Raw genomic sequence first — 11,804 nt, 5'->3', positions numbered from 1 at the left:
ATGGTAATGCAATGAAGCATTAAACAATAGCCCTATAGAACTATATCGATCTGTCAAAAATCCATAATGCTTCAATGCATTCATAATGTAGATTGAACGCTTCATTACTTGACAGATGTAGAATGAAAGTTATCTTGCATTAGCTAAACTATACGTCTGAATTTATGTAATGATATAATGCTTGTGGTCACTTTGGCATCGCATCGTACGATTGGCATACTATTTCCCGTTGTCCGTCCTGATTCTTTTGATACGTATTCCCGTTCAATTATCGACATATGGCTTGAAATTTTTAAAAGCTTCTAACATCTTCTAACACGTTGGTCTTTGATTTCAGGAAATAGATAAAAGCCTTTCTGCTTGCATCGTCTATGAACGTCAGGATATAACGGCTTCCTCCCAACGACGCCGTCTCCATCGGCCCGCCGAAATCGGAATGGACCAACTCGCGAGCACTTTACCAGCACGATGACCTATCGTCTTGAACGGTTGTCGCTGGTATTTGCCTTGAATGAATGGAACACATCGCGGCAAGTTCTCGTCCTCGATTTTCATTCCTTGAGAGTTGAGCAACTTCATGCCGCTTGACGAAAAATGTCCTAACCGTCGCGCCTGTGCCACAGTTGGAAACTCTTTTGCTCTTGTGCCACATGTACGAACGGATTCTGAATTCTTTACCACCTTCAGGCTTTACAACGACTCCTGTCCAAGCGCTACTATTTCCTGCTTGAGACTGACGCCCTTGCATGACTCGTTGTCGGAAGTGACCTGGTACCCGCTTTTGCTTATTTTGCTCACGGATAATAGATTCAACGCTAAATCTGCAACGCATAGAAAATTACACTCATAGTGATTTCACATGACGTACCTCCAATGTCCGCTTTTAGATTAACGGCACTTTTGGCAACGACACCGCCTCGGAGCCAACACGTTCTCCGGCGCTTCTAGTAATTTGTCCCTGTTCCGACACAGATGCGTTGTTACACCGGAATCGAGGAGGGCAGGTGCCAAGCCAAGCATGAGAAGGGTAACGAGCTTGTCATCAAGACTGAAGACTCGTAAGTACTCAAAAGTCTTGAAGGCGATGAGGAGCGACGCCAAGCTCGTGGATCTGAGAAACCGTCGTTCGCGGTATTAGTCCGTGGTATTAGACGATCTCCTATAGGTGAAATAATCCTCGAGCTCAAGCGCGACAAATCGCCCAAGAGCGCCGCCTACAAGAGTCTGGCGGAATATAAGAGCTCTCACATCGGAGGCGACTCTGAAGGTGAAAAACTTGGATGAGATCATTGACGCAGAAGAGCTCTGATTCACTTTAGCGCAGCCAAGAAACTGCGGTGGCCGATATCGCTATCATAGCGGACCCATACCGAGTATCCACTGGTAACCGCTATTGAATTACGGATGTGTCCAAAATAGCGGCGATATGAACGACGGCTAAATTACCCCGTCCAGGAGTTCGTGTCTGCTACCTACGAGAGCCTCATGATCGCCAAAGTAAGCGGGGTATTATTCTGTAGCTGTTATGCGCCTCCGCGGTGGTCAATCGAGCTTGTGCAAGACTGTATGACGACCGTGCTGTTAGGGCGAAGGCCGGTGGTAATAGCGAGTGACTTTAATGCCTGGATCGTGGAATGGAAAGCCGTTTCACGAACCAGCGGGGTCAGATCCTGCTAGACACTGGTTATACTAGATGTCGGCCTGGCTAATGTCGGTACCAAAAGTACCTTTAGTCGAAACGGAACGGATTCGATTATCGACGTTACTTTTTATAGTCCTGGCCTAACAAGTACATAGTTTGAACAAGAGAGTAGACGATAGCTACTACACTCATCGATCAACTGGTGGTTCGCTACAGTATCGACTATAACAACAGCAAGTTATGGGACAGAGGAAGGGGTGGCTAGGCCAAGCCTTCGTAGGTGGAAGGCATCATGCTTCATCGACGTAGCCACTGCTAAGGTCGTGCTGAAAAACCGAGATGAAAGAAAGCAAAAACAAACTGCTTTAAGGGTCAATGCCTGAAGGATCATTATGACCAACACATGAAGTGTAAAGACTCCTACAGTGCATTCTCGAGAGATGTTGGAGGCGATCATCGAAGGGCTTTTTCCACGTTATGATCCTAGTCTTTGGCCTCCTTTCGTAAGATCGCTGGAGACTGGGGCTGGCGATGAGGAGAAGGTCACTGATCAGGAACTTGCGCGTATAGCAAAGTCCCTTAGCGTAGGTAAGGCCCCAGGTCCGGACGAAGTTCCGAATCTGGCCCTAAAAGTAGTTATTGCTGGGGCTCCCGAGATGTTCAGGTCTGCTATGCAGAAAATCTGTGGGAGGCAGTCGTCAGATGCGTCTGCTAGTTGAGTGTTATTGAGTGTCTTAGAATACGGAATGTTGATGCTGCCCGTTTCAATGCTGGCTACGAAAAGAACGCAACTTGGCAGATCTCCGGCAAAAGTTTGTTGATGACTTCTTGCACAGTTCATGCTTCTTCAGGGACGTTCTCTTCTCCAACGAACAACACCGCCAAATTACACTGTTTCTATGTGAACCGTTTATTGGATAGATTTACCGGATAGAATTCTTCCCCTTCCAACATGACACCTTCATGTTTCGGATTGTGTGTGTTTGGGAGCGCACTTTTCTTCACTTCCGATGGATTTTACTTAAAACAATAAAAAAAGAAAAAGTTGAATGCAGCAACTTCCCTGTCCTCCGAACTCCTTAGGCAACCAGGGCCGAGGCGGTGCTGGATTCGTACTTCCAGTTGGGTGGCAGGACAGCCTTGATCTTGTAGTAACGGGCCAGCCGGTGGATACGGGACTCGATCAGAATCAGACGGAACTTGCTGTCGATGTCCTTGCGGTTACGCTCCAAGTGCTTGCGGATCGAGACGGCCTTCTTGATCAGGAAGTACAGATCCTCCGGGATGTCGGGCTTCAGGCCAACGGCCTTCATGATACGCAGGACCTACAAACAGAGATGAGGAACAACATTGTAATCAGAATGTTATCGGAAATATTCAAAACAGCGGATGTAAACAACTTCCATCAACAACTCGACGGCAGCGCCTCTGGCGGAAACGACCCGAACCAATTCGTTCGGGAGCCAGCCCTAACCTTTCTTTTGTCGTCCGGAAGTCGCTGTTTACATCCAACTTCTGGGAAACTCTTCCCCCCAGCAAAATTCCACCACCCCACGGTTCCCACCCGGTCGGAAACACCTACCTTGTTGCCATTGACGAACCGGACCTGGGCCACTCCGTGCGAATCACGCAGAATGATACCGATCTGCGAGGGCGTCATACCCTTCTTGCCGAGCTTCTTGATCTGCTCCTTGACGTCGTCGGCGTTCAGCTTCAGCCAGGACGGGACCGAGCGGCGGTACGGAAGCGCCGACTGGGAAATACCCTTACCGGGAGCGTGCATACGACCCATTTTTCTGCGTTGATTTTTCGGTTCTGTTTCACGGAAACAAACGACGGAACACCGAGAAAACGCGTGTTAGCTCCAACGAGGTTACACGGGAAAAGAGTGAACTTGACACGGGCTGTCAGTTTGACGGGAGGCAGAGAAAATGGGAAAATGGCCGCCACAGGTAGTCGGAGTGCCGGCAGGGGTGTTGCATTTTGTCGCTTTGTCGGAATTTGCGTGCTGGCACTGAGAAAAAAAACTTTGAACATTTCTAGATTGAGTTTAAATAAGGGCGGAAGTAACATGAGAGAGTTCTCTTCATCGACTCTCTCTTCTTCTAATTAAAGTGACAAGAAAAGAGCATGGTTGCACTTTTTGGTCATAAATCGCTATAGCGAAACCTATAGGTTTCGATGCAATCTAACGACTAAAGCCTGGAACACATAGCGTCCGTTCCGTCGAGGTTTGCGTTTTTTTGACAGTTTTCCCATGGGAAATGTGTCAAACTACTGTCACGCACACGCAAACGTATGCATTGTGTGGGGCACTTAAGTCGACAATGATTTTTCATAAGGGCCTAACTGACTTGATCGATTTCTCTTCGTCGACTCTCTCTTTCGCTAATAACTTGATCGAAACAAACAAAATCATTATTCTTTTTGTTTCTATAGCAACATGTATGTAAAGCAACTAATTATGACTTTTTCGTACTCCAAGGAATGTAGCTGCGATGATTTATTGTCGCGCTTATCTTTTATTAGAGTCCTGCGGCGGTCGTACGCTCGCAAGGCATACCGCCGCATGACAGTCGCAAGGCAAAACAAAAGAAAAAGTGTTCCCGCCAAAAACAAAAGCACGTGGGTTTCGCGAAGTGACAGATGTTTTTGAATGTATTTGTGACGAACGGCAAGAGTGGCTCAGTGGAATGAGTGTTCTTGCTGTCAAACCCCATATAATGGAATTATATACTTTTAAATCTGGTGACGCTGTTTTGATTAGTGGCTGTCGCGCTAATATCAGAAGCCAGAGGCAGATAATCGCCATATTCTGATTTTTCTTGAGAGGCATAATAAGTAAAATATCTGAACAATTCCTGCAGCACATGTTTACACTCAGTCGCCATTTTTTTCACTTTGCGCATCTCCGGCGGCTGACACAGACGCTAAGCATTGGTATTATGTGTGAACTCACATATTTTTTTTTTGCTATGGGTGTCAACCTTGGCGGAGGGTACATTACTCTCGCTGACGGTAAGAAAACGCAGATTCTTGGTGAGGGCGCCGGAGTGCTTCACGGCATAGACGGTGACGATAAAGTGATCCGGATCGACATAAGTGGTGTGAAATACGTCCCCGGACTGTCTACGAACCTAATTTCCGTTGAGAAACTAGCTCAGAAGAAGCTTGATGTGTGTTTTGATCGTGATGGTTGCCGTATCATCGATTCGGAGGGGAGCGTCGTAGCGACAGGTGCTCGCTGCGGCGGCCTATATCACCTGCGTCAGGCGAAGTCTTCGCTACAAGCTACAGGTGGGCAGCACAAGGAAAACTGCCAGCACTCGTGGCACCGTCGCCTCGGCCACCGCAATTGGGCGGCGGCGGAACGCATCAACAAAGAGGAGCTTGCAACGGGAATGAAGGTGAGTGATTGCGGTCTTAGACTTGTTTGTGAGTGCTGCCTTGAAGGCAAAGCGGCAAGAGCACCGTTCCCGTGCGTCGCCGAAAGAAAGTCGTCCAGGATTCTCGATATCGTCCATACTGATCTTTGCGGGCCCATGAAAACCGCCACGCCGAGTGGGAATAGATACGTCATGCACCTAATTGACGACTATAGCCGTTTCACAGTCACGTATCTGCTGAAACATAAGTCTGAGGCGGCCCAAAATATTATCGATTTCGTGAATTGGACCGAGATTTTTTTTGGTAGGAAGCCCTCTGTTATTCGATCAGACGGTGGGGGGGAGTTTGACAAGGGGTTGGAAACTCTGACACACTTGAATGTGTTGGAATGTGTCGAACTGTGCTGATTGGGTGTTTTTGGGTGTTTCTCGGTGCCTTGACGTTTTTGACAATCAATGTGATAGACGTCACATTTTTTTCCAAATTACTGGCAACACTTCTGAATTTTTTTATCGTTGTTTTGTTTTGATGTTGATTAAATTTTGACCAAACATCGCCGGTGGTGGGTAATCTAAACGGTGTTGCGGAATTCCGGTCCCGGTAAGTAGGAGAGGCTGGTAATTTCATAAAGTAATTAATACATCAGATATTTTTCAACAATTTCCATTTCAGGAATCGGAAGTTGTCGACCAAAAGCTTGAATCAAATTCAACTCACTCGGAAGCAAGTGCATCGCCTTGTCCAGCAGGATGCGTCGCCAAAACTCAAAACTAAACGGAACACCCAAGGAAACCACGTCGCAAAAGCAATCGAGCGAAGAAGGAAAAAAACATCGATCAGCTCTAGTCACCATTGTCGAGCGTGCCGTGCTGGATGATATTCCTGCGGAAGATCCGAAGGAAGAGAAATCGATGGGTTAGAAGTCATTGAGTCAAGCGGTGACGAGATCTGGCCAGGACAAGGCAATGATGTTTCCAGTGAGATGAAGCGAAAGCGTACGTTGATCTAGCCCCTGAAGAAAGCGGTAGAAATGTGGAAGTGGGCGGAATCGAGTGACTCGATGAACAGTGAGATTCTAGCGGAAATTGATTGGTAGAGGAAGCCGAAAAAACAAAAAGAATAAGAAAAGAAGATAGATTTTCCGACAGGACGCTTCTAGTGAGAAACGAAACATAAAATTAGTTTTATTAAAATTTTATTAACACAAAAAATCTTTATTTTGATTTGATACTTATCACCTTGTACTTTTCGAGTTTTGCCACATCACGACTGCGACTTCACACAATTAGGTCAGGGAGCGCCAGTGGACAGGAGTGTTTCCGGAATTACTTCCTGCAGTTTATGATAGTGTGAAAGTGGTTCGACGACGATGATCTGGTGCTCAGGGGGCTCAGGGTGTCTTCCTCTTGTGATTTGATTTATTTATTGATGTAGTGTTTCTTGGTCACAAGCCACATCACGCTCCTCGGTGGGACGAGCACGTCCGGTTATTCGGTAGCCGTGGTTTGACTTCTGTTGTTGTGATGCAGAACGACTCCTGATGGCTTTTGTGTATTGGATCGATTCGGTGTTTCCAGGAGATTTTGGCTTGATCGTTACGGTGCTGGTTTCGATGGTTTCTGAATCCTTTCCGAAGGTATCAAGGATAATTAAATCTAACCTAACCAGCTATCAATTTCCGATCGGGTTTATTTGAACCCGATAATGACTGACCAGCAGGGCTTGGCTGAATGAATCCGTGAACATGAACATACAATTATCGTTCCCAAAAACGTTCGTGAGTATACATGCCTCACGAGGAATAAATTTTACGGCACCCCGTGAATATTGATTCCTAACTGAACAGAGCAGCAGTGAACGAACCAAACGACGAACGAAAGAGACAACACAAAGAAGTTGAAGATTGCTTGTCCCATGCCACAATGCTGCTGAGCTGCACCTATTTATTGGAAACGACGGCGTCGAATATTCTGGTGTGTGTGTTTGTTTATCACCGTGGAGCAACACATGCGTTCTCGCTTTTACATGTGGCTTGGATATATCTGTCTCTGTTGCTGATAGTGTGTACGTTTGGTTCGTTCATTTCGCAACAAGCAAAGGAGAGTGGAACTGGCATTCCTCGCTTCGGCCAGTCCCGACGAGTGATAAACATTCATCGCTGCGGTTGGTCGTGAATATACTTCAGCATGAGGCATTCGCACCCACCGGTGGACTTGAGTGTTGTTTAGTTGCTTCTGCCGTTCTTCGTGAGGCAAGCGATGTGCGATGGTGTGCAGTCCAAGAGAGCGAACGAAAAATGTGATTCAAAGCAGCGTGAAAACTAGCAATTCGTTCATTTTTAAATGAATCTTCCAAGCTCTGCTGACCAGGGAGCGTTTCTTGGATGGCGAGATTACTCTCGGTCATTCTTGTCTCTGTTGGTGTCATTGATCGGCAGTGACGAAATCATTCGGAAGGTGATTCATGGCCAGGACACAGGAGAAGGAGGCGCCGGACGGCGAACAACCGCCGTTTAGATGCTTCCATAGACCATTCCACTAATGTCACTGTTGACGGGTGGCTTCTGGGACTGTTTGACCGATTTATTATCCTGCATTTCATTGCGAGAACGATGTCGTCAGTGCTAAGCATCTGGTAGTCGGCTCCGAGCTGATGCGGTGGTGGTAGAATAACGCCATGCTGTGACTGATGGTGGAATGGTTTGTTGGAACCGTCCAGAATCCCAATGCAGAGGTCTTTGGCTTTCGTCCCACAAGTTCCTTCTTCTTGCCGGCTTGTCATCCCATTCGATATATTCGCCGACAGAATTGCCTCCAGCTTTTCGATTTTTGTAATCCAATTCATTCGGCAAACGTACCTGGTCCTTCGTATCCGGTAGGGAGCAATCCGAACTTCCGTATTCTGAACTACGAGTAATAATTGGAAACCGCGTCGGTTATTCATAAACATTGTCTGAAAATGTATATAAACATAAACACCGACAGAACAGTGATGGCAGTAAAAATTTAAAAAATCATGGTGGCACATTTGAAAGGTGTCGAAAGGTGATTTTGGTGTGCGAAATGGGTGTTTCACACAAGGTGTCAGAGTTTCCAACCCCTTGCCAATTGGCTTCTTTAACGGTGTTGAGATAATTCCATATTCTGATTCTACATGCCAAACTGAGCCGAAATCCAAATTTTCATGAATTTTGGTGCCCGGGAACCTATTTAAAAATCAATTCGAAGTTTGTATGGGAGCGATTTGATGAATCACCAAGGGGTTGGAAACTCTGACACCTTGTGTGAAACACCCACTTCGCACACCAAAAACACCTTTCGACACCTTTCCGACACCTTTCAAATGTGCCACCATGATTTTTTTTAATTTTACTGCCATCACTGTTCTGTCGGTGTTTATGTTTACATTTATTATTAATGCTTATGAACTTTTATAAATAACCGTCGCGATTTCCCCGGTTTTATTGCTCAGAGTTCGGAATACGGAAGTTCGGATTGCTCTCTACCGGGTACGAGCAGCAGTGTAGGACCAGGTACGTTTATCAAACCGCCGAGCATGGCGGGTCGACGCAGTTAATGGACAAAATCTACCATGGATTGGGTTGCGAAAATCGATAAGTTGGAGGCACTTCTATCGGCGGTCAGAATATTAATGGAACGACAAGCCGACAAGAAGGAGGAACTGGCGGGACGAAAGCCAAAGACCTCTGCATCCTCACTCATCCTGGGATCCTCACTGGGCGGTTCCAACAAGCCTTTACACCATCAGTCACAGTACGGCGTTATTCTATGTACCACCACCGCAGCAGCTGGGAGCCGATTACCAGATGATTAGCACTGACGAGACGACATCGTTCACGCAAAGACATGCAGGATGAGAAACCGGCCAAGACCCAGTAGCAGTTTGGGCAAATACAACGGCCTGAATCGTACGGAGATTGTGATGCAACATCTGGATTAACCACCAGTAGTTAACCGGTATGGAAGTGGTGATCGAGGCGAGGTGGTGATAGAAATGGATGATGAAAACAAACGGAGGACAATCACTCCCCAGAAGCATAGCAGTCCACCATAAGCAACCGGTAGATGGACGACGGTTTCTCCTCCGTATGATCCTCCGCACCCCATCATCAGAAACGGAACGGCGGAATGGACCACAACGCCTCCTCTACCAACCCGATAAGTCCCGAAACAGTCCCAGAAGTCACCCGCCAACAGTGACATTAAAGGAATGGTCAATGGAAGCATCTAAACAACGGTTGTTCGACGTCCGGCGCCTCCTTCTCCTGTGTCGTGGCAATGAACCACCTTCCAAATGATTTCGTCTTTGCTGATCAATGACACCAACAGAGACAAGAATGACCGAGAGCAATCTCGCCCCGTGAATGAAAACCTTGTCAGTTCCACCTCCGAATCAGCTCGTCTACTGCCATCCAAGAAACGCTCCCTGGTAAGTCATTACCGGGTTCAAATAAACCCGATCGGAAATTGATAGCTGGTTAGGTTAGATTTAATTGTTCGAAATCCTTGATACCTTCGGAAAGCATCCAAAAACCATCAAAAGCTGATGAAGAAACCTGAAAAGTATCTAAAATGTGATATGTACTGTGATTAGCAAAAAAAAAAATAAAAGGATTTTTTTTTCTTTTCTAGTTCGTTCTCATTAGGGGTCGCAGTACCGACCACTTTTGGAGAGTACCGGTATTTCGGTACTGGGGCTTACAGTACCGGTAGTACCGGTAAAATACCGGTACTGCGAAAATTTTCACTAAAATGAAGAGAAATCTATTTTGCACAGAGAATCTACAATTTACAAGTCATTTGTGAATTCTTGTTTTCAGAGATGTCATAAAATCTAACAAGAAAATAATAATTTTAACATTAAATATAGATAGATAGAAAAGATAAAAAGAAATTCGTTGTATGAAACTGACTTTGGAACTATTGTTTAGCTTCTGCGCAGTTTCACTGGCAGTATCTTGGTCAGTCTAAAATGAAACAGCAACAACCTTACATGTACAAAAATCGGATAGCTGCAAGGTGAGACAGAAGAATATTTAACTCAATTTTCCTTGATAATGTTATCAACAGATTCTAAAACTGAAAAAAAAAATAAATGAAAGGGAATCACAATCTAACAAGTTTTATTCTAAGCTAGTAAATCCATTTCCAAAATTCAATCATTGCTATGATGTCCTGGATTTGCAGAAAGGTTGCATATATGAAATGTTTGTTTGTCAAAGTAGTCAAAGTACTTGGTTTTAAGGGCGGACGGGACGGTCGGGGAAATATCCGCCATTGCTCTGTTGCTACTAAGATGGTAATCTCAGATTCTACTTCATATTTTGCAACAAAAACCTATCACTGTGTATGCTCACTTGCAGTGCATATGCTGATTGTTTTTCAGCATCTTCAGTGCGATAGAACTCGAGATTACCATCTTCAAAATCGTGAGGCAAATTGTTAGAAAGAGAGGCAAGATAGGAAAAATAACACAGCGTCCCGTTTCACCTTAAATGCTCTCGTTTAATATTTCCATTGGATGTTGGCTATACTAATGACCGGATTTCAGCACTTCGGGAGAGATTTTGCGGTACCGAAAGTACCGGTACCAAGGCTCAATCAGTACCGGTATTTCGGTACCAAAAATTGGTCGGTAATACCGGTATTTTCGGTACCGGTACTACCGGTACTACATCCCTAGTTCTCATAATAGAAACCTAGCTCTTTTCGGAAGATTTATCTTGTTTTCTTATTATCTTTGCTCGCTTCGTCTTCCTGTATCGATCAATGCCACAGTCACTCGACTGAGAACCGCCCTCTTCCACTTTTTCACCGATTTCTTCTGTAGTAGCTGGACTGGATCATCGTTCGCCTTCGCTTCATCACACTAGAAACATCATTCCCTTGTCCTTGCCAGATCTCGTTACCGTTTGACTCCACGATTACTAACCCATCGACGTATCTTCCTTCGGATCTTCTACAGGAATGTCATCCAGCATGGCATGCTCGACAACGGTGGCTAGAGCTGCATCGATGGTTTTGTCCCCTTCTTCGCTCGATTGCTGTTGCGGCGTGGTTTTCTTGGGTGTTCCGTTTAATTTTGGCGAAGCATCCTGATGGACTGGGCAGTGAACTTGCTTCCGAGGGAGTTGAATTTGATTCAAGCTTCTGGTCGACAACTTCTTATTCCTGAAATAAAAATTTGTTGAAAAATATCTGATCAATTAATACTTCATGGAATTAACAGCTTCTCTTACTTACCGGGACCGGAATTCTGCAACATCCGGCAAGGTATAAGGTCGTTTCGGCTGTTTAGATTGCCCACCAGCGGCCACCGCCGATGATCGCAAATTCCACATCAAAACAATACAACGATGAAAAAATACTCAAGTGTTGCCAGTAATTTGGAAAAAAGTGACGTCTATCACATTATATGTCAAAAACGTCAAAGCACCGAAAAACACCCAAAAACACCCGATCAGCACACTGCAACACAATCAAGGGTGTCAGAGTTTCCAACCCCTTGTGAATCACCCCTCGTCGGATTTTGTACTGGGCGGAGCTGTCAAACAGTTGCCCAGCTGTCAAAAGGTGATTTGAAAAAATCTCTTTGAAATTAATTTTAGGTATCAAAATAAAGTCTAGATTGAGTTTAAATAAGGGCGAAACTAACATGAGAGAGTTCTCTTCATCGACTCTCTCTTCTTCAAATTAAAGTGACAAAATGCAAGTATGGTTGAACTTTTAGGTCATAAATCGCAAGGCTGCGATGC

At 45.4% G+C, this 11,804-nt stretch overlaps 2 protein-coding genes and 1 long non-coding RNA gene across 3 annotated transcripts; 1 reads left to right on the top strand and 2 right to left on the bottom strand.

Moving 5' to 3' along the window:
* Window positions 1-2,528: 2,528 nt before the first annotated feature.
* LOC115254221 (small ribosomal subunit protein uS15) lies at window positions 2,529-3,555 on the bottom strand. Its single transcript, XM_029877350.2, has 2 exons — window positions 3,225-3,555; window positions 2,529-2,967 (listed from the first exon to the last, which is right to left on the bottom strand). Exons 1-2 carry the CDS (start codon window positions 3,432-3,434, stop codon window positions 2,722-2,724), a joined length of 456 nt encoding a protein of 151 aa, XP_029733210.1. The 5' UTR covers window positions 3,435-3,555; the 3' UTR covers window positions 2,529-2,721.
* Window positions 3,556-5,559: 2,004 nt separating this feature from the next.
* On the top strand, window positions 5,560-6,233 carry LOC134284615 (uncharacterized). Its single transcript, XR_009995841.1, has 2 exons — window positions 5,560-5,629; window positions 5,702-6,233. It is a non-coding gene; the product is annotated as an uncharacterized LOC134284615 (long non-coding RNA).
* Window positions 6,234-9,830: 3,597 nt separating this feature from the next.
* Window positions 9,831-11,556, bottom strand: LOC109433606 (uncharacterized). The gene is made up of 2 exons (XM_029877340.2): window positions 11,293-11,556; window positions 9,831-11,220 (listed from the first exon to the last, which is right to left on the bottom strand). The coding sequence occupies exons 1-2, from the start codon at window positions 11,388-11,390 to the stop codon at window positions 10,977-10,979; spliced, it is 342 nt and encodes a 113-aa protein (XP_029733200.1). The 5' UTR covers window positions 11,391-11,556; the 3' UTR covers window positions 9,831-10,976.
* Between the last annotated feature and the right edge of the window lie 248 nt (window positions 11,557-11,804).

This window comes from Aedes albopictus, unplaced genomic scaffold (assembly GCF_035046485.1).
Source record: "Aedes albopictus strain Foshan unplaced genomic scaffold, AalbF5 HiC_scaffold_320, whole genome shotgun sequence".
Classification (NCBI taxonomy): domain Eukaryota; kingdom Metazoa; phylum Arthropoda; class Insecta; order Diptera; family Culicidae; genus Aedes; species Aedes albopictus.
The sequence above is the reverse complement of the archived record's forward strand: the minus strand, read 5'-3'. Positions and strand labels throughout refer to the sequence as shown.